Source organism: Cnephaeus nilssonii, assembly GCF_951640355.1.
Source record: "Cnephaeus nilssonii genome assembly, chromosome: 6".
In the NCBI taxonomy this organism is placed as follows: Eukaryota; Metazoa; Chordata; class Mammalia; order Chiroptera; family Vespertilionidae; genus Cnephaeus; species Cnephaeus nilssonii.
Genome location: NC_137077.1, coordinates 100289206 through 100312383, shown reverse-complemented (window position 1 = coordinate 100312383; position 23178 = coordinate 100289206). Strand labels below are relative to the sequence as shown.

The window sequence follows — 23178 nt, the reverse complement described above, 5'->3', positions numbered from 1 at the left end:
ATTTCACTACAACTTTCTCTGATAGCATATTGCATGCGTTCATAGCCAGAGGCATTTTAATTTCATAACCCGAATGAGCTTTCTATAGAAATAAAAGGACAGCTTTATGCATGTGCTGCAAGAGCTAAGATAACCTCTGATTTCTACCTTCTAGAAAAGAAACCTTTTCCTCCTAAGGAAAATGAGAAAGCTAATCTGATGCACTTACTACCTGGCATGGGAGGGGACCTCATTTAGAGAGCTCATGATGTTAAGAAATAGAACAGCACAGATGACAAGAATTACACTAAGAAAACCCACTGGATTCCTGACACTATAGCTTTAACTAATTTTGCCCTTTTCCTAAAGTTACAATTTTTTACTTTGAAGATTAAAAGTATACATATTTAATGCTGTGCCACAAGAATCAGACAGTGTTAAGCTGTTATGTTTTACATGGGTCAAAATTTACTAAATTTTTAAACTTTATGGATGCGATGACTAATGTTATGGACTTCTATGACACATGTTCAGATCCTTGTAAAATCAGAACAGTCATTCATTCCAACACACTGGGCCTTTTCTAGGTGCAAGGCCATGTGCTTGGTGGAGAGAGGAGATTGAAGCCTCAGTTCCAGCCCTGAGCAGGAGGTTATGTTCATGGATAATTCTGGGGTAAGGTAGAAAGTGACAAGTGACACACAGAGGCTCAAACAGTGTGCTTTGGGAGTTCAGCAAAGGAAAAGGATTTCTAGTTACAAAGAATCAGAGCCCTTTTATGGCAAAAGAATGACTTAAACTCTGCTGGAAAGGAATAAGACTTTGGAAGGAATAAACTTTTCAATCACAAGGACAGCCACTATTAGGAGACATATGTAAAATTTTAGACAATAATAAAAAAAAGAATACCTGTCATCTTTAACAGTGGTATGAAAGCCTAGATTTTTGGGGGAGGGAGAGGGAGAGAAATGTCACTGTATGGGAGAAACATCTATTGGTATCTCCTGTACGCACCCCCACTAGGGACTGACCCGCAACCTGGGTATGTGCCCTGACGGGGAACTGAACGGGCTACTTTTCTGTGCATGGGAAGATGTTCCAACCAACTGAGCCATGCCAGCCAGGGCGGTCTATAGACTTTTTGTGACACAATCACCTTCTAACATATCACAAAATCCACTTATTTATTTATGATGTTAATGCATCTTGTCTGTCAGACAATCAGAGAGGATGGGATGTTGGTCTCAGGTACCCCAGGCACCTCCATCAGGGCCTGGATTGTAGAGGAGTTTTTGAAGGAAATAGAAGAAAAAAATGCCACAGATATGCAAACAACTCTCCCATTCACCTCTCCAGAAACAAATTAAATAAAATGTGAGACGATGTCATTGAACTGCTATATACATTTTCTAGCTCCTTTGGGAAGGACCCAAACAACTTGGCTGGCTAATGGCAAGGAATTAAGTCATTTGAAAATACCTATCTAATAAAAGAGTAATATGCAAATTGACCATCACACCAAGACACAAGATGGCCGCCCCCATGTGGTCAAAGATGGCTGCCCCCATGTGGACACAAGATGGCTGCCACAAGATGGCCACCACAAGATGGCCTGCAGGGGAGGGCAGTTGTGGAAAGTTAGGATTGACCAGGCCAGCAGAGGAGGGCAGTTGGGGGTGAACAGGCCGGCAGAGGAGGGCAGTTGGGGGAGACCAAGCCAGCAAAGGAGGGCAGTTGGGGGGACCCAGGCCTGCAGGGGAGGGCAGTTGGGGGGGACCAGGCCTGCAGGGGAGGGCAGTTGGGAGCCAACAGTCCTGGGTTGTGAGAGGGATGTCCGACCGCCCGTTTAGGGGCCCAATCCCACTGGGATCGGGCCTAAATGGGCGGTCGGACATCCCTCAAGGGGTCCCAGATTGGAGAGGGCGCAGGCTGGGCTGAGGGACACCCCCCCCCCGTGCACAAATTTCATGCACCGGGCCTCTAGTAGGTAATAAAAATCTCACCACAGGGTTTTAAATAGTAAAGGCAGTAAAAAACAAGAGCTATTATAACCACCTTTTTAAAAAACATTATTTCTAAAATGTTACTCCTCATAAACCAAAATTTTCAAAAGTCAATTCTTGAAGAAAACCTGCTTGCAACTCATCATATGAGCTTCTTTTCTTGTTAAACTTGCCATACTACTTATTTCCTCTCTCCTCAAGTTCAGACTCTCTCCTCTACTAGCTTCTCCCACTCAGCTAATAAACTTGCTAAAATAAAACCTCACTCATCCTCTGACTCTGCATCCCCCATAGCCCCACTCTCCCTCTTTCCTTCTTTCTCAGCCACACAGCTGAGATCTGGCTCCTGCTGCTATATCTCCAAGGAAACTACTGACAGTTACCAATGAATTGAGAAATCCAGAGGGTAATTTTAGATCTTATCTTTTGGGATCTCTCTATTCCATTCAAGGCTGTGGACTGTTCACTTCCTCCTCATAAATCTTCTTTCTTCATGTTTCCATTAAAATCACCTAGACAGTGGGCCTAGGTCTTCTCTCTCAATGTGCCTCCATGCCCTCCCTCACCCTTCCTTCCTTGACCCAGTGCTTGGAAATTGGGTGTCCAGGTTCTTTCTCTCACTCTGGGCTCTGTCCAAACACAATCTCATCTGCTCCCTTGGTTCTAAATCCTTCCGTTCCTCCATGAGGTGCTAGTGCTGGCCTCCCCTTGACACTGGTCTGTCTATACAGAGACCTACACTCAGTATCCCAAGTTGAGCTCATGTTCCACACTTCACCCTAAACCTCCTGTTCTCCCTGAACGGCTCTCAAGATGGGGTCATCACCACTGGCCCCCAGATTCATACAGGCACTCTCTTTTGTGTGCTCCACCCAGGATTCATCGCCCTGGTCTCTCCTCTCCACTTGCTCTGGGCTGTCTTAGTTCCAGCCTTCATAACTTCCTCCTTGGATGACTGTCATCACTTCTCAGCTGGTCTCCTCTCTCTAGACTGCATGTCCTCTACTGTTCCCTCCACACTATAGCCCATCTTTCTAAAATGCATTCTTGTTTGAAACTGATCAGTGGCTTTCAAAACCCAAGCACCTTGCCTGGATGCCCTCCCTCCCTGTTGTTCACAGGGCTCTGAGGGGTTTCAAGAAGGACATGGAGATCACTGGCCTACACAGTCCTTAGGGAGCAATACAAGGCTTTCCAAGATTTGACTCCTGCTTCTATCTGTCCACGACTTTCCCCTGTCCCTGTATATATTATGTTAGCCAATTGACCACTATATAGTCTCTCAAATACAACCTGCTATTTGACACCTCTGAGGTCAAGCATACAACATTTCATTGGTCTCTAATGCCTACCTGCTTACCCACATAATGTCAACTATTTGTCTGCCTTGGAAATTTCTACTTCTTTTGAACAGCATCTCAGACATCACATTCTCTGGGAAGTCTTTCCTGATATTCCTGGCCCAATAATTGATCACCTCTTCATCTTCCAGCAGAATGTGCTTTATTTATTGCAGTTTCTGCACTGTATCACAGCTATGCAATTGTAAGCCTTACTTTATTACTAGATTATGATGAACCTTTGATGGGAGAGACTGTTTTATTTACCACTGTATTCTGAGGACTCTTGGTTGAAGTAAATAAAAATAAAATTTACTTTTTGAAGGAGAGAATTAATTTATTAAAAAGGATTTTCTTGGGTGAAGAGATTAATCAAATAGCATATATGCATAGCCTGTGGATACAGACAACAGTGTGGTGATGGACAGAGGGAGGGGGTGGAGGATGGGTGAAGGTAGGCAAAGGAGGGGAAAATGGGGACATTTGTAATAGAGTCAACGATAAAAAAGCCTTTTCTTGAGTCCCCCCCGCCCCTCCACACACACACACACACACACACACTGTTTTAGGCACCCTGTGAGGATGTGGCTCACTCTGTCTCAGGTAGATGGAGAGGTTTTACAAAGTAGTAGATTTTAAATAGATCTTAAGGATGATTATGAATTAGGGAGAGGGCCATTTCCAGCAGAGGAAGCAGTATGAACAGAAGCAAGGATTACCTGAGAATGAAATAAAGGTTTGTTGGGTAAAAGGCAGAAAGCAAGTTTGGAACAGGAGGTGTCTTATAGGTGAAGGTGTTCCAATTTTTTAGCACTGGCTTTGGGGAAAGATGTCTCGATTTAATTCTGACTTGGCTGCTTCCTTCATTATATGGTTTTGAGCAAATTACTGAACATCTCTAAGCATTAGCTTCTCATCTGTAAAATAGAAATGATGATTCCGATGGTAGTGGTGATGGTGACAATCCCATGTCAGGACTGGGCTAATAGCTTGATTATTATTAGCTCATTTTAATCCTCACATCCTATGAGGTAATTTTTGTTGCAGACAAAGAAACAAAGTTTAGAGGCCCTGTGACTTGCCTGTGGTCTGGCAGCTAGTGCATGGCCGGGCCAGTGATTAACCCAGGCTGCCTGACTCTAGAGCTTCACTTCTAACCTCTACTCATGGGGTCTAAGATTAAATTATAAGTGAAATGTATATAAAGTGCCTAGAGCAGAGCCTGGCACATTAACCACTCAATAGATAGAAGCTGTTATTAGCAATTTTTAGGACAACTGGGCAGACACATTTGAGTTAGGAAGTGCTGTATATTTGATTTTGCTTTGCAGGTGGATGGCAGTCAGGGGTGTTACAGGTGGGGCGGGCCAGGGGCAGGACTCATGAGGGTTTGGACTAAGGCAGTGGAGATGTAGACAAAGGAGATGAATTCAAGATACCAAAGTCAGCCTCCCCTCAAGATACTATGTGTGCTCAGGCAAAACTTAATTGACCAATACAATTTTTAAAATTAGATTTATAAAAAAATTATTTGCAAAGATTACTTGCAAAGATGTGCCAAATATAAAACTCTCAACAATTCATATATGTAGCAACATACAAGCTACAAATCACCTTTACTGTTGCCACCAGCAAACAATTTGCAGCAATTATATGTGTTAGAAGTTACACCACCCATATTTCGTTTCTTTAGAAAATTTTACATAGACAATCTTGTTTGTAAAAACATGATTAATCTAAGCATCTTTGCATTTGTCCCATGTTTATTTATACCTACACTGTTTTAGATAAACAGATACTTTTACATTTAAAGACACTCTAAAATTTACTTTTGTATGTAACTGGACTTAAATCCATAATAATTTTGATCTATAAATTTAGCACCAATAAGTATGACTCTAAATTGGCATTAAAATTTAAAAAGCAAGATTAATTAGAGCAGAAAGGATCACACGTGTCATCACTGATTATTTCTGGTACCTGAGAAGAGCGGGAGAGTGAGCTCGGGATACATCCTGGCCAGTTCACACGACAAGAGGGCTAGTGACATGCTGTAGAGGGGTGGCAATGGGCCATGGGTTCCATAGAGAATACTGCCGGGTCTTTGTTCAGCGACTTTCTTTGAGTAAACAAAAAGCTTTGCTTCAAGGATCTATAAAGAGGTAGGAAAGTAAGAAACAACACAGAAAAATATGGGCTACATCAGGAGCATTTCTATTTAATAAAGGTTCAAAGTAAACTAATAAATATAGTAGTATTCAATATAGTAGTATTTAATATAGTTATATTCAGTGGATAGCATCAGTTAATTCCTATTTACAGTGATATGCACATATGACATAAATAAACGCATATCAAGAAATAGCAACCCAGGGATCAACCCCCATTTCTATTTTCTGTGCCCAAGGGTGGATGTTTCTATGTCAGTAAATGGTACATGCCTGCATGAGCTGCATGGAGATTTCATAGGTCTCTCTGTTGGTGTCAGAGGCCTTAAATAGAACAAGGTTTAGCAATGTCACTATGTCGAAGGGATAGTTCCTAAAAAAAACAAAACAGACAAAACACACCAAAAAGCACAGTTTGTAAGACTGCCTGACTAGTAATCTTAATAAACCAATTACCTCTCAAATCTAGAAGTCACACTGACCTCAGTCACACTTATTAATGACATCCCATGCCCATTTGGCAATTGTTTTGCCTCCTTTTTTTTAAAAAATCTTTATTGTTTAAAGTATTACATATGCCTCCCTTTTTCCCCCATTGACCTCTCCCCTGCCACCTCCTCCCCCAAGCACGAGCCCTCACCCCCTACAGTCTGTGTCCATTGATTTTACTCATATGCATGCCTACAAGTCCTTTGGTTGACTTCTTACCCCCTCACCCCCCGCCTTCCCTTATAGGTTGTACAGTCTGATCAATGCTTCTATGTCTCTGGTTCTATTTTTGTTCATCAGTTTATGTTGTTCATTATATTCCACACATGAGTGAGATCATGTGATATTTATCTTTCTCTGACTGGCTTATTTCGTTTAGCATAATGCTCTCTAGTTCCATCCATGCTGTTGCAAATGGTAAGAATTCCTTCTTTTTAACAGCAGCATAGAATTCCATTGTGTAGATGTATTGCCTCCTTCTTTTGCTGTTCATTAGTAGATACAGGGAAATAACTTCATTTTTGTTTAAAATTGAACATTGTCACACCAGGAGAAACAAACATTAAAAAAATATATCTAATACATAGAGATTTTAATGAAAAATACAAATAGAAAGGATAGCATTTAGATGACATATTTAAATTTTTCAATCACTCACTGATTTAATATTTTCATTCAATCTCTCTACATTTATTAAGCAAGAAACATATACCATGAACAACTGCAAAGTACTTATGATATTACTAGAGGCCCAGTGCACGGATTCGTGCACTGGTGGGGTCCCTTGGCCTGGCCTGCAGGGATCAGGCTGAAACTGGCTCTCCGATGTCCCCTGAGGGGTCCCGGATTGTGAGAGGGCGAAGGCCAGGCCGAGGGATTCCACCAGTGCATGATCAGGGCCAAGGAGGGACTGTGTGAGGGCTCCAGGGCATGTCTTGCCCATCTTGCTCAGTCCCAATGGGCCGGACCCCAACAGCAAGCTAACCTATCGGTCAGAGAATCTGCCCCCTGGTGGTCAGTGCGCATCATAGTGACTGATCATATGGTCAAGTGAACAGTTGGACACTTAGCACATTAGGCTTTTATTATATAGGATTAGTGAGGCTAATCCTAAGGACAGCTTCCAGTATATTTAGGGAGACAAATCTATACAGTCTAGTTATGATGAGTGGTATGATGGCAGGCTGTGAACTCTTGATGAGGGACACCTAAATCAGAGTTGGGTCAGTAAAGGCTTTTCCCACGGAGAGACAAATAAACTGAGCCTCAAGCCCCAGGAGACATCAGCCAGGTCATGGAAGGGTGGTATGGGAGTGTTTTGGGCAAAGAGAACATTTTAAAAAATTACAAGAATGAAACAGCAAGATACGGTGTGAAAAAGGAAAGACTCTCTGAGTGAAAGAAATAAGTAGAAGAATAGAAGGTGATGGGACTGGGGTGGGGGTGGGGATGGGGAAATGTGTGAAGATCCTACAGGATTTGCAGTGGGCATGGGGGTGGGGAGATGTGTGAAGAAATGACGTTAGGTTTTGAACACTTACTCTGGCTGCTGAATGGAGAATGGGTTGCAGGGGGTCAATATTGGAAGCTGTGACAATCATCCAGATAAGAATTGATAAGGGTTTGAATGAGTGCAGGGACAGTAGAAACAGAAATGTCAGCAGGATTTGGTAATTGATTGTATGTGCGGCATGAAAGCTAGGGGAAAATAGGGACACGGACAACAAAGTATGAGGCAATTAGAGGCATAATCAAATGGAACATGGAGAGCAAATCCACTATTTCTTGCTATGGTATACTATTTAAAGATGATAGCTTTTTACTGCATGCATTTTCTTAACTATAGTGGAAATAAGGTCACAAATGGAAAACTCCTGGCAAGAAAACTATTAGTGAATGGTCTGTACCAGAAGACTGCCAAGAAATCTATGGCATTTTTATACACCAATAGTGAACTTACAGAAAGAGAGATTTAAAAAAAAAATCCCATTTACCATCGCACCAAAAATTTTAAGATACTTAGGAATAAACTTAACTAAGGAGGTAAAAGACTTGTACTCAGAAAACTACAGGACACTGAAAAAAGAGATAGAGGAAGACATAAACAGATGGAAGAACATACTGTGTTCATGGGTTGGTAGAATCAACATCATTAAAATGTCCACACTACCCAAAGCAATCTATAGATTCAATGCAATCCCCATTAAAATACCAACGGCATATTTCACAGACCTAGAAAGAACTCTCCAAAAATTCATCTGGAATAATAATAAAAAAGAAGACCCCAAATAGCTGCAGCAATCCTGAGAAAGAAGAACAAAGTAGGAGGGATCTCAATACCTGATATTTATTTTAAGGCAACTTTCAAAAAGCAGAAGGTAGCCTGAAGGTGAAAAACATACTTGTTATTCTGTGGGTTCCTTTATTGATTGTATATAATTACACTGTCTCAGAAGTTCTGTTTTGGAACTTTCACTCTTCTAGAAAGGCACAATCCTACTATGAATACAGGCCCATCTTATGGTAGAAAAGCTTAGTGAGAGATTATAGTGAGAGTTGCTTAGACTCATAAAAAAAGATTCGTACTTTTTATATTCTATTACTTAAATTTTAATTTTATGGTATTAGTAATACATGGATATATTTTCCTTTAAAAAACACACACACACATGAGGCTTTAGGACCCACTCTGAAGATGCTCCATGTTCATGGCTGGCAAGTCAGTGTTGGTTGTAGGCAGGTGCAGAGAATAAAATGTGGACGTGCCCCATTTCCTTCTCTCCGTCAGCCATTGTTTCTGACCCTACATGCAATCACTGTCAACATTTTGGTGTGTGTCCTAGCCCTTTTCTAAGTCGATACACAAAGATGTGTATGTACACACCCCACCCCCACTATACAGGATTTTAAACACAAATGAGATTATACTACCTACGTGTGGTGTTTGAAAATTAGGTTTTACAGTGAACAGTAAGGCCCACTTCAGTCTTCTTTAAAAGCTGCACAGTATTCCACAGTGTGGACAGACTATAAATAACCACTCGTGTAGTGGATGCAGTGGTGTGCCACCTAGAGTCCCCTTTCAGAACCCGCCACTCCATCCTCCAACTGAAGTTTTGGAGGCTGGTTTTGCTGGCTGAACCCTCTCTGGGAATTGCCTTCAGCCTGAGAGATGTACTCCGGCCAAGGTCATGCCTGCTCCCCAGCAGCAGCAGCCCCTGAGGGACTGGTTGAAGTTTTCACTCCTCTGCCCAGTTCTACTTCCTTCACTTCCCCATAGATGTTGACCTCGTGGGGTTTTATTAATGAATTTCCTGCACTCAGATCCTCTGTTATTCTCATTTTTTTTCACTATTATAATGCCACAAACACCAGATGTGTAAGTATTTCTTTAAAACAGAAGACATCATGCAGGGTCAAAGGGCATATTTAAATTTTGGGGAGATACTGCACTATCGCCTTCCAAAATGGCTTTACTAATTTGCACTCCAAAATGATTACTTTTCTAGAACTTTCAGTTTTAAATAAACAAAAAGCATGAGGTTGATGTGTCAGATAGAGAATTGGGGAAAGCCCCCAGACAATGGTGGTGAAGAGGATGATGAAGGATAGGTGACATTTATGTTATGATGTGCTTACTTTGTGCCAGTTACTGCCTTTACCTAGATTTGTGATTTAATTGTCACAAAATGCTGCTTAGGCTTAGAGAAGCTAAGCACTTGCCCAAGGTCACATAGAAGTAGTGGATCCTAGACTCCCTCCTGGATATGCCTAACTTCAAAGCACTCATGCTTTTACCCACAGTGTTCCTAGCAGCCCACAGCAGAACATGTCACAAGCAGTCTCCATTGGAATTCTTACAAACTACAATATCTGGAAGCAGACCATTCTGATTGTGAAAGTAGAAAGGACATTTTTTTTGAGCCCCATAGTGCAGAGGTGGCCCTACCTACATCTCTATCTTTGACACTGGGACTTAATTCATATATATTTATATAGAGAAAACACTGCTGGGAATTAAAAGGCAGGAAAAAAAAACAGATAAAGCCTGTCTCTTACGTGGGGCTGTGCACTTGACCAAGTAATGAGGGCATTCACATTAGTTGCTTAAGAATGACCTATGGAATTTATGTGAAACAATACTAAGAGGAATAACACAGATCCAGAAAATGAAAAAAACCCAGATAAGAAAAAGTGGGAAAGATATAAAATGAACAAGAGAGAACACATAAACCATGTGAATGTAGTTATATTAAACAGGCTTAGAAATGGAATCATATACCTTCCAGCATTTAATTATTCACCATAGGCCCTCTGGAACGGCACAAGATGAATAAAGGCAGCTGTGATTATACAGAATAAAAATCAAGTGGTGAAATAAATGTGAAAGGTAGGTATGATTCAGAAAGTAAACAAGAAATAAAAGTGTGTTTTTTTTCAATCTAGAAAAAAGAAGATTTTTAAAATATATATTTTTATTGATTCAGAAAGGAAAGGAGACATAGAAACATCAATGATGAGAAAGAATTATTGACCAGCTGCCTCCTGCACACCCCACACTGGGAATCGAGCTCACAACCAGGGCATGTGCTCTTGACTGGAATCGAACCCGGGACCCTTCAGTCCACAGTCTGACACTCTAGCCACTGAGCCAAACCAGCCAGGGCTAGAAAGGAGGAGATTTTTGAAGAATTTGGGAAATACCCACTAGCTATGGTTTCTTTAGAACTAAATGACAAAGGTCAGGGTAACTTTGAGGCATTCTTTTAACAGATTTTACTAGTCGATGGAGGGGATTACTCTGTAGCTTTTTGCCTCTAACAGCTAGTGAATAATAGTGTCTACAGGGTGCTTTTTAGGGCCAGGTTTCAGATCAAGAGACTTATTTTATTTAATCCATGCTCTAGCCTTATTATCACTCCCATTTTACAGATGAGTAAGAATTTGTAGTAATTTGCTCAAAGCACACAGGTTGAATTCAAACTCAAGATACTTAAGTTTCCATCTTTTCATATATCTGTTGGTCATTTGTATGCCTTCCTGGTAGAAGTGTCTATTCAGGTCCTATGCCCATTTTTAAATTGGGTTGTTTGCTTTTTTGTCGTTGAATTGTATGTGTTCTTTATATATTTTGGATATTTAACCTCTGGTTGGAGGTGTTATTTGCAAATGTCTTCTCCCATTTGGGTGATTGCCTTTTTGTTTTGTTGACAGTTTCTTTTGCTATGCAGAAGCTTTTTAGTATAATACACTCCCATTCATTTATTTTTGCTTTTACTTCCCTTGCCTTTGAGGTCAAATTAATAAAATCCTCTCTCAGAACTAAGTTCATAAGTTTAGTTTGTTTACTATGTTTTCTATGTAATTTATTGTTTCAGGTATTATATTTAGGTCTTTTATTCCTTTGAGTTAATTTTTGTATATGGAAACAAACAACTTCACTAGCTATTAGGGAACTGCAAATCAAAACTACAATGAAATACAACCTTCCACCTGTTAGAATGGTTATTACCAACAACAAGAGTAATAAAAAATGTTGGAGAGGCTGTGGAGATAAAGAAACCCTCATTTACTACTGATGGGAATGTAAACTGGTACAGCCACTATGGAAAACAATATGGAGGCTCCTCAAAAAACTAAGAATAGAGTTACCATATGGCCCAGCAATCCTGCTTCTGGGTATCTACCCCAAATATTTAAAGACATTTATTCATAAAGACTAGTGGCCTGGTGCACAAAATTCGTGCACATTAAAAGGGAATTAATTAGAGGAAATATTTTAATATTGCTATTTGCCCTTTCTCTATAATAGAAGTGTCAGAGATGAAAGAAAATTAGTAAAGTGTATATGAAAATCTCCCTCCTGGGGTGCACCGCAGGACCCAGAGTCAAGTCCCCACCCACTCATGTGCACCTCGAAATCATGTGAGACCCAGACCCAGCTGGCCCCACCCCCATTGGGTGAGATAGAGACTCGACCAGCTCCACCCCTGCCAAGCCCCGCCCGGCGGGGGGGCGCAGCCCTAGGTCCGCCTGGCGCCAGGGCAGGGGTGTGGCCTGAAGTCCCCTGGCAAGCCCCACTCGGTGGGGGGCATGGCCTGAGGTCCCTGGCTGGGTGCTGGGGTGGGTCCTCAGGTCCCCCGGCCTGGGGCAAAGGGTGTGGCCTGAGGTCCCCCGGCCCAGCACCGGGATGGGGGGCATGCCTTGAGGTCCCCTGTCAAGCCCCACCTGGTGGGGGAGGTGGTGCGGCCTGAGGTCCCCAGTCAAGCCCTGCTGGGAGGGGGGCGCAGTCTCAGGTCCCCTGCCCTGGCCTGGTGCCACACAGCCTCAGGTCCCTGCTGATCGCTTGTTATGGGAACCTCGCCTCCACTGTGGGCGCAACCATATTGTGTTGCTGGAACCCCACCTCTGCTGTGGGTGCAGCCATCTTGTGATGGCGTGAGGGTTAATTTGCATATTACCTCTTTATTATATAGGATATATGTACCCTATGTTCATTGCATCATTATTCATGATGGCCAAGACATGGCAAGTGTCCTTTGATAAATGATTGGATAAAAAAGATGTGGTAAATATATACAGTGGAATATTAATCAGCCATAAGAAAAGACGAAATACTGCCATTTGTGACAACACTGCTAGCTCTTGAGATTATCATGCTAAGCAAATAAGTCAGGGAGAAAATGTCAAGAACCGTATGATTTCAATCATATGTGGGATATAAAAGTAAAAGCAACAAATGCACAAATGACAAACAAACAAAACTCATAGACACAGATAACAGTATGGTGGTTACTAGAGGAAAGGGGTTGGGGTAGTAAAGGGTAAAGGGGGTCACATATATGGTGATGAAAGGAGCTTTGACATTGTGAGGTAAACACACAATATGATATACAAATGATGTATTATAGAATTGTGCATTTGAAATCTATATGATTTTACTAACCAACTAGAGGCTCGGTGAATGAAATTCGTGCATGGGGGGGGTGTCCCTCAGCCCAGCCTGCACCCTCTCCAATCTGGGACCCCTTGAGGGATGTCCGACTGCCCGTTTAGGCCTGATCCCGGTAGGATTGGGCCTAAACGGGCAGTCAGACATCCTTCTCACAATCCAGGACTGCTGGCTCCCAACTGCTCACCTGCCTGCCTTCCTGATTGCCCCTAACAGCTTCTGCCTGCCAACCTGATCACCCCCTAACCACTCCCCTGCCAGCCTGATTGATGCTTAACTGCTCCCTGCCAGCCTGTTTGCCCCTAACTGCTCTCCCCTGCAGGCCTGGTCACCCCCAACGGCCCTCTCCTGCAGTCCTGGTGTCCCCCAACTGCTCTCCCCTGCAGGCCTGGGTCCCCCACAACTGTCCTTCCCTGCAGGCCCGGTTACCCTCAAATTCCCTCCTCTGCCAGCCTGGTCACCCCTAAGTGCCCTCCCCTGCAGGCTTGATCGCCCCCAACTGCCCTCCCTTGCAGACCTGGTCCCTCCCAACTGCCCTCCCCTGCTGGCCTGATCACCCACAACTGCCCTCTCTTGCAGGCCTGGTCCCTCCCAACTGCCCTCCCCTGCTGGCCATCTTGTGCCGACCATCTTGTGTCCATATGGGGGCAGAATCTTTGACCACATGGGGGCAGCCATCTTGTGTGTTGGAGTGATGGTCAATCTGCATATTACGCTTTTATTAGATAGGATAGAGGCCTGGTGCATGGGTGGGGGCCAGCTGGTTTGCCCTGAAGGGTGTCCCAGATCAGGGTAGGGGTTCCCTTGGGGCATGGGGTGGCCTGGGCGAGGGACTGTGGTGGTTTGCAGGCTGGCCACAACCCCCGGAGACCAAGCGGAGGCCCTGGTATCTGGGATTTATTTATCTTCTACATTGAAACTTTGTAGCCTGGAGCAGAGCCAAGCCTTTTGTTCTCTCCGTGGCGGCAGCCATTTCTGTTGGGATTTATTTATCTTCTATAATTGAAACTTTGTAGCCTTAAGCGGAGGCCTGGGCTGGCCAGGGCAGGTGGAAAGCTTGGCTTCCTCCATCTCCCGGGGCAACCCTAGCCTCCTGCTGTCTCCAGCTCCGTGGCTGCCACCATTTTTTTTGGGATTTATTTATCTTCTATCATTTAAACTTTGTAGCATTGAGTGGAGGCCTGGGCCAGCAAGGGCAGGCAGAAAGCTTGGCTTCCTGCATTGCCAGGGAAACCCAAGTCTCCCTCCTGCTCTCTGTGGCCACAGCCAACTTGGTTGGGTTTATTTGCATATTCGCTCTTGATTGGCTTGTGGGCGTGGCTTGTGGGCATAGCTTGTGGGTGTAGTGGAGGTACTGTCAATTTGCATATTACTCTTCTATTAGATAGGACTAGAGGCCCGGTGCATGAAAATTCATACACTGGAGGGGGAGTCCCTCAGCCCAGCCTGCCACCTCTCACAGTCTGGGAGCCCTCAGGGGCAGGAGGTGACCCGGCGATCAGGGGAAGGCAATGCCCCATCACACCTCTGCTGCTGCCACTGCTGGCAGTGCAAGCCTCAGCCGGCCCTGGTTACCTGAGCCTCGGGTGGCCCTGGGCGGCTGGGCAACCACCATCTGAGGCTTACCTGCACCTTGGGCTGACCCTGGGCAGCTGGGGGGCTGAGGGACTCCGGAGGCAGGCGCATGGAGTGGTGGGGCCTGCCTGGGGGTGGGCCCAGCCTTGCTGCATGCCTGCTGCCCCAGCAGGGCTGAGGGGACTGGGCGCTGTCATTGTGTGACTGTGGGTGCTGCCATCTTTGAGGGCGGGACAGTAAATTAGCATATTCCCTCCTTATTGGCTGTGGCTGCCACCATCTTTGCGATGGCGTGAGGGTCAATTAGCATATTCCCTCTTTATTAGATAGGATATTACCCTAATAAATTTCATTAAGAAAAGATAGTAAGTTTTTAGAGCCCAAATACCCACACTTGCAACCCTCCAGATGGCCAACTGGATCAAATGAGGCTAAACATCACTAGGTAGGGAGTGCTATAGGGATTCATGAGTCATAAGCTTCATATTTCTTCCTTGGAAATTGATCAAGTGGGGCACTGACTTTTAAGATGTCAAGGTTGCTGGGCCTGTTTTAAATTAGAAAAGATTTATAGAGTTAACTTAAGGCAAAACAAACGTACAAACAACGACAACAAAAATAAACCCAACACAATTCTTTAAAAATTAAAACTTTGACTTTGTATATAATTCTGAAATATCTATTAAATATTTGTAGTAGTATTTTGGATAGACAGTAAGAATAAAGTCAATGGAATTCTTAAGTATTTAATTAAATGTTAAGAGAATTTTGTTAGGTTAGTGATTGGAAATGGCCTGTACTTCTAATATGGAGCATACTCTTTACCTTGATTAATAACCTTGAAAAGCCAATTAATCCCTTTTGCAATTTTCTTATCTGTTCCGTACTGATATGATTTGGAGTTAAGATGAAAGTTAATAAGAACATGGACAGAAGCCAAATAGTTACTTGAACTACTGCTGTCTAATAGGTGAACTATTTTCTTTTGTGCTAAATTATAGTACTGAGATAGATTTAATAGATTTTAATAAAATATAAATCATATTTTATGAAAAATTCTTCAAAATTAATATTACCAGTTCTACCATCACTTTCTACTTTTATCTTTACTTCTCTTGGTCCTATTCAAGTTCCACTCTGACTTCCAAATCTCTTAATAGAACCAGAGTTATATGATAGTCATAGTTACAGTTATAGGTTTGATTGGAGACCAGCAAGTTCACTACACACACACACACACACACACACACACACACACACACACACACTCAATTACAGAAATAAAAGAAACCAAGAACAAGAATGTAGAGACCATGTCTGGCCCATGTTGCTCAGTGGCTGAGCATCGACCTATGAACCAGAAGGTCATGCCCATATTGTGGGCTTGATTCCCAGTAGGGGGAATGTAGAAGGCAGTGGATTCAAAATTCTCTCTCATCATTAATGTTTTTATCTCCCTCTCCCTTCCTCTCTGAGATCAATAAAAGCATTTTTATTAATTTAAATTCTTTATTGTTGAAAGTATTACGTATGCATCCTTTTTCCCCCATTGACCTCTTCCCGGCCACTCCTCCCCACCCCTGCACATGCCCTCACCCCCCCTACTGTCTATGTCCATTGGTTATGCTTATATGCATGCATACAAGTCCTTTGGTTGATCTGTTAACCCCCACCATCTTCCCCTGTTTTATCTCTGAGGTTTGATGGTCTGTTCGATACTTCTATGACTCTGGCTATATTTTTGTTCATCAGTTTACCTTTTCATTATATTCCACAAATAAACGAGATCAAGTGGTATTTATCATTATCTGACTGCCTTATTTCATTTAGCATAATGCTCTCCAGGTATATCCATGCTGTTGAAAATGGTAAAAGTTCTTCCTTTTTTTTAGCAGTACTAGAGGCATGGTGCATGAAATTCGTGCACAGGTGGGGTCCCTAGGCCTGGCCAGCGATCAGGGCCTATCAGGCCCATCTTGCCCAATTCTGATCAGGGCTGGGCCAGTCGGGGCCTGCTGGCAAGGGAAAGGGACGGAGGGAGGGACTACAGGAGGTTGGCTGGCCCTAGGAGGTTGGCTGTGGGAGCGCACTGACCACCAGGGGGCAGCTCTTGCATTGAGCGTCTGCCCTCTGGTGGTCAGTGTGCATCATAGCGACTAGTTGACCAGTCATTCTGGTCGTCTGGGCATAATGGTGGGTTAGGCCTTTATATATATAGATAGTATCCCATTGTGTAGATGTACCATAGTTTTTTTTAATCCACTTATTGCTGATGTGCACTTAGGCTGTTTCCAAATCTTAGCTATTGTAAATGGTGCTGCTATGAACATAAGGGTGCATATATTTTTTCGGATTGGTGTTTCTGATTTCTTGGGATATATTCCTAGAAGTGGAATTCTTGTTGTTTTGTTGATGGTTTCTTTTGCTGTGCAGAAACTTTATTCTGATGTAGTCCCATTTGTTTATTTTCTCTTTAGTTTCCATTGTTTTAGGAAATGTATCGATAAACTTATTGCTACGAGATATGTCTGATATTTTGCTGCTTATGGATTCTTCTAAGATTTTTATGGTTTCCCATCTTATGTTTAAGTCTTTTATCCATTTTGAGTTTATTCTTGTGTACGGTGTAAGTGGTGGTCTAGTTTCATTTTCTGCATATTTCTGTCCAATTTTCCCAAAACCACATTGAAGAGACTGTCTTGAGTCCATTTTATGCTCTTGCCTCCTTTGTCAAATATTAATTGAGCATAATTGCTTGGGTTGATTTCTGGGTTCTGTTCTGTTCCATTTGTCTTGTGCCAGTACCAGGCCATTTTGAGAATAGTGGCTTATAATATATCTGGTATTGGGATCCCTCCAACTTTGTTCCTCTTTCTCAGGATTGCTGCAGCTATTTTTTAAAAAATATATGCTATTGATTTTTTACAGAGAGGAAGGAAGAGGGATAGAGAGTTAGAAACATTGATGAGAGAGAAACATCGATCAGCTGCCTCCTGCACACTCCCTACTGGGTATGTGCCTGCAACTAAGGTACGTGCCCTTGACAGGAATTGAACCTGGGGCCCTTGAGTCTGCCGGCCGATGCTCTATCCACTGAGCCAAACCAGTTAGGGTGCAATTTTTTTTTATTCCATATAAATTTTGGGGGAGTTTGTTCTAGGTCTGTGAAATATGCCATTGGTATTTTAATGGGGATTACATTGAATCTATAGATTGCTTTGGGTAGTATGGGCATTTTAATTATGTTGATTCTACCAATCCATGAACATAGTATGTCTTCCTCTACCTTTTTTTTTTCAATGTCCTGTAGTTTTCTGAGTACAGGTCTTTTCCGCCCTTAATTAAGTTTATTCCTAAGTATCTTAATTTTTTGTTGCAGTGGTAAATGGGATTTTTTTATTTTTTATTTTCTCTTTCTCTGAGTTCATTATTGGTGTATAAAAATGTCATAGATTTCTGGATGTTAATTTTGTATCCTACTACATTGCCAAATTCATTTATTAAAGCTAGTAGTTTTTTGATGGCGTCTTTAGGGTTTTCTATGTACAGTATCATGTCATTTGTGAATAATGACAGTTTTACTTCTTTTCCATTTTGGATACCTTATATCTCCTCTTCTTGTCTGATCACTAGGCTAGTTCTTCCAGTACTATATCGAACAGGAGTGGTGAAAGTGGGCATCACTGTCTTGTTCCTGTTCTTATGGGAAATGGTTTTAGTATTTGCCTATTGAGTATGATGTTGGCTATAGGTTTGTCATATAAGGCTTTTATTATGTTGAGGTATGAACCCTTTATTCCCACTTTGTTGGGAGTTTTTATTAAAAAAAAATGGTATTGGATTTTGTCAAATGCTTTTTCTGCATCAATTGATATGACCATGTGGTTTTTGTCTTTCAATTTGTTTATGTGATGTATCACATTTATTGATTTGCGGATATTGTACCAGCCTTGCATGTCCAGAATAAATCCCACTTGGTCATGGTGTATGATCTTTTTAATGTATTGCTGGATGCGATTTGCTAATATTTTGTTTAGGATTTTAACATCTATGTTCATCAGAGATATTGGTAATTCTCTTTATCAGAGATATTGGTAATTCTCTTTATCATCTTTATCTAGTTTTTCGATTAGGGTAATGCTGGCTTCATAGAAGGAATTTGAAGTGTTCTTTCCTCTTGAATTTTTTGGAATAGTCTGAGGAGGGCAGGTTTTATTTCTTCTTTGAATGTTTGGTATAACTCCCCTGTGAAGCTGTCTGGACCATAGCTTTTGTTTGCTGGAAGTTTTTTTTATTACTGCTTTAATTTCCTCAGTAGTTATCGGCCTATTCAGATTATCTGATTCTTCCTCATTGAGTTTGGAAGACTGTTTCTTAGGAATATGTCCATTTCATCTAGATTGTCCAGTTTGCTGGAATAGAGTTGTGTGTAGCATACTTTTTACATTCCTTTGTATTTCTGTGGGTCGGTTGTTACTTTACCTCTTTGATTTCTGATTTTGTTTATTTGGGTCCTCTCTCTTGGCTCCTTGGTGAACTTGGCTAGAGGTTCATCAATCTTGCTTATCCTTTCAAAAAACCAGCTATTGGTTCTATTGATCTTTTTTTTTTGTCTCTATGTTGTTTATTTCTGCTCTGATCTTTATTATTTCCTACCTTCTACTTTGGGGTTTTCTTGTTTCTCTCTTTCTAATTCTTTAAGTTGTAGGGTTAGATAATTTATTACCATTTTTTCTTGATTTTTGAGGTAGGCTTGTAGTGCTATGAACTTTCTTCCAAGGACTGCTTTCACTGTGTCCCATAGATTTTGGATTGTTGTGTTTTCATTGTCATTTGTTTCCATGATGTTTTTTCATTTCTTTTTTTTAATCTCTTTGGTAACCCAAACATTGTTTAATAGCATGCCATTTAGCCTCCAAGTGTTTGATTTTTTAAAATTGTTTTTATTGTAGTTGATTTCTAATTTTATGCCACTGATCTGAGAAGATGCTTGATATGATTTCTATCTTCTTGATCTTGAAGAGAGTTAGTCTGTGGCCTAATATGTGGTCTTTCTTTGAAAATGTCTGTGTGCATTTGAGAAGAATGTATATTCTGTAGCTTTGGGGTGAAATGTTCTGACAATGTCCATTAGTTCTGTCTGATCTAGTGAGTCATTTATGATTGCTGTTTCTTTGTTGATTTTTTTTTTTGTCTATAAGATTGATCCAGTGGTGTCAATGTGATATTAAAGTCCCCTACTATGATTGTATTGCTGTTGATCTCTCCTTTGATATCTTCCAGAAGTTCTTTTATGTATGTGGATGCTCCTGTATTTGGGGCATATATGTTTATCAGAGTTATAGCCTCTTGTTATATTGCTCCCTTTAGTATTATAAAGTGGCCTTCCTTATCTTTTGTTATAGCCTTCACTTTGAGGTCAATTTTGTCAGATATAAATATTGCTACCCCAGTTTTTTTCATTTTCATTTGCCTGAAAATATTTTTTTCCATCCCTTCACTTTCAGTGAGTCCTTTGTTCTGAGGTGGGTCACTTCTAGATAGCATATATATGGGTCATGTTTTCTTATCCATTCAGCTACCCTATGTCTTTTGATTGGAGATTTAATCCATTTACAATTAAGGTTATTATTGATAGGTACTTGTTTGTTGCTATTTTCATTCTTTATGTCCGGGTTCCTTAGTTCCCTTTCTATTTCTTCTTTTTACAATAGTCCCTTTAACATTTTTGTATTGTTGGCTTGGTAGTCATAAACTCCCTTAGCCTTTTTTTGTTTGCAAAGCTCCTGATTTCCTCTTCAATTTTGATTGATAGTCTTGTTTGATAGAGTATTCTTGGATTCAGTCACTTGCTTTGCACCCCTCTGTATTCTTTATTCCATTCCTTACTGGCCTGCTGTGTTTCTTTTTAGAAATTGTTTGATAGTCTAATGTCAGATCCATTGTAGGTAACTTTTTGTCTCTCTCTTGCAGCCCTTAAGATTCTTTCTTTGTCATTAATGTTTGCCATTGTAATTATGACAAACGTGTTGGTGTGGGTCTTTTTGGATTCATGTTGTCTGGGATTCTCTGTACTCATGTGACTTTTTTCTTCCCTAAGTCAGGGAAGTTTTCTGTCATCATTTCTTCAAATAGGTTTTCTATTCCTTGCTCCTCTTCTTGACCTTCTGGCACCCCTATTATGCAGATGTTTCTTCATTTCATATTGACCCAAAGCTCCCTTAAACTCTCCTTTTTAATTATTTTTTTCCAATTTCTGTTCAGTTTGGGTGTTTTTTCTACCCTGTCTTCTAACTCGCTGATTCGGTCCTCTGCTTCTCCTAGTCTGCTGTTCAAACCTTCCATTTTATTTTTTATTGCAGCTATATCATTCTTCATTTCCTCTTGATTCTTACACATGTTGGTGAATTTCTCATCCAAATGGTTGAACATCTATAGAACCATTACTCTGAATTCTTTCTCTGACATATTGCTTGCCTGCATTTCATTCAGTTCCTTTTCTGATGATTCCTACTTTTCTTTCCTTTTGGGATTATTTCTTTGTCTCCCCATTTTTGCTGTCTTTTTCTGGCCCTGACCACCCTGCTTGGGGTCCAAGAGATTGAAGCCCCTTCGGTCAAATGGTCTGGAAATTTTTAGCCCAGAGGCTGGGTCTGCCTTGAGTCTCATGCCTTTATTGTATTTGCTTTGAGTTGTATCCCCTTCTCCCATGGATCTGGTCCCTCAGGTGTCTGTTTCAGATTCTTGGGGTGTATGGGGCATGTGCACAGTTCCTCTGGTGTGAGACTCCCTGTGTGGACCCAGAGCCCTCTGGCATGTAATTTGCTGTGTGGCCCCGGAATCCATGGCAGGGTGGTGACCCAGGTTCCTCTGGAAGCGCAATTTGGCTGGGTGCACTGGATTGGTCTGGGTCACCCCGGCAGTGCTGTCTTGTAGCCTGGAGTGGGACAAGTGCTCAGTTGCTCCAAGTTGCCCCTCCTGGGGCCCAGGGTGGAGCAGACACCAGGTTGTCCTGGGTCACACAATCAGCACCCTACTGTAGCCCAGAGTGGAATAAAAGTATTGTTTATAAAAGAATGAAGAAACTCACTTTTTCCCATGATCACACCTGAGAAATATAGGGATTGATATATGAACTAGAGGCCTGGTGCATGAATTCATGCACCAGTGGGGTCCCTTGTTCTGGCCTGTGGGAATTGGCCAAAACCAGTTTTCTGAAATCACCCGAGGGGTCCAAGATTGTGAGAGGGTGCAGGCCAGGCCGAGGGACCCAACCAGTGCACAATCAGGGCCAGGGAGGGACACGGGAGATTGGCCAGCCTTGGAGGGACTGCGGGAGGGCTCCAGGGCATGGCTGGCCCATCTCACTCAGTCCTGATCGGCTGGACTCCAGCAGTAAGCTAACCTACTGGTCGACTATTTGCTCTCTGGTGGTCAGTGCACATCATAGCTAGTGTTTGAGTGGCCCTAGGAAATCATTAGTATATTATGCTTTGATTGGTTGAACAGCCGACTGGATGACCGGACACTTAGCATATTAGGCTTTTATTATATAGGATTATGCAAAAATTGCTAATTTCCCTTTCTAAAACTAAATATAAAAAATTTTAAGCAATAGAGCATTAAAAAATATTCAATCTTTTAGGTATTGTCAAGTAAATTATAACTGATTCTTTAATAAATGAATCTGCTTATCCTATATAATAAAAGCCTGGGTGGTGTCATGTGCAATGTCATCACAAAATAGCTGCTACAAGATGGCTGCCACAAGATGGCCAGCAGGGGAGGGCAGTTGTGGGCGATCAGGCTGGCAGGGTGATCAGGCCAGCAGGGGAGGGCAGTTAGGGGTGACCAGGCCAGCAGGGGAGGGCAGTTAGGGGTGACCAGGTTGGCAGGGGAGGGCCATTGGGGGCAACCAGGCTGGCAGGGGAGGGAAGTTGGAGGTGACCAGGCTGGCAGAGGAGGGAAGTTGTGGGCAATCAGGCCAGCAGGGGAAGGCAGTTGGGAGCAATCAGGCTGGCAGGGGAGGGCTGTTAGGGGCAACCTGACCAGCACGGTATGGCAGTTGGGGGCAACCAGGTCGGCAGGGGAGGGCAGCTGGGGGCAATTGGGCCAGCAGGGGAGCAGTTAGGCATCAATCAAGCTGGCAGGGGAGCGGTTAGGGGGCGATCAGGCTGGCAGGCAGGTAAGCGGTTAGGAACGAGCAGTACTGGATTGTGAGAGGGATGTCTGACTGCAGGGATCGGGCCTAAACCAGCAGTCGGACACCCCCCCAAGGGGTTCCAGATTGGAGAGGGTTCAGGCTGGGCTGAGGGACACCACCCCCCATACACAAATTTCATGCACTGGGCCTCTGGTATCGTCATATTCCTATAAAATAAATCTGGCTTATGATCATTCCTATTTGAAAAGGAAATGGTAATTATTTATTTTACAAGAAGGATTCTTCTCTTTAGAAAATGACTTGTCATAGGAGTGACTGTCCAGATAACTTTTTTTGATAAATTTAAAATATGATCCAGTTTATGTATGACTTCTCAGGAATCTATTCTTTCATAAGAGAAGGTATTTAGGTATTTTTCAGAAGCAAACATGCAGGAAATTTAAAAAGCAAAAGCTAAAACACCATAATTTCTTTGAAAAAACAGAATTGAAAACATAAGTGCAAAGAT

At 42.2% G+C, this 23178-nt stretch overlaps 1 protein-coding gene across 5 annotated transcripts in view; it reads right to left on the bottom strand.

Moving 5' to 3' along the window:
• FRY (FRY microtubule binding protein) overlaps positions 1-23178 on the bottom strand; it is a gene marked incomplete at its 5' end in the record, with an annotated part of 648830 nt that overhangs the window by 197494 nt on the left and 428158 nt on the right. For all 5 annotated transcript variants that reach the window (XM_079773965.1, XM_079773964.1, XM_079773962.1 and 2 more), the window contains 2 exons: positions 5303-5474; positions 5764-5863. In XM_079773965.1, coding sequence (XP_079630091.1) covers positions 5303-5474; positions 5764-5863 — 272 coding nt within the window. The remainder of the gene's footprint in view (positions 1-5302; positions 5475-5763; positions 5864-23178) is intronic.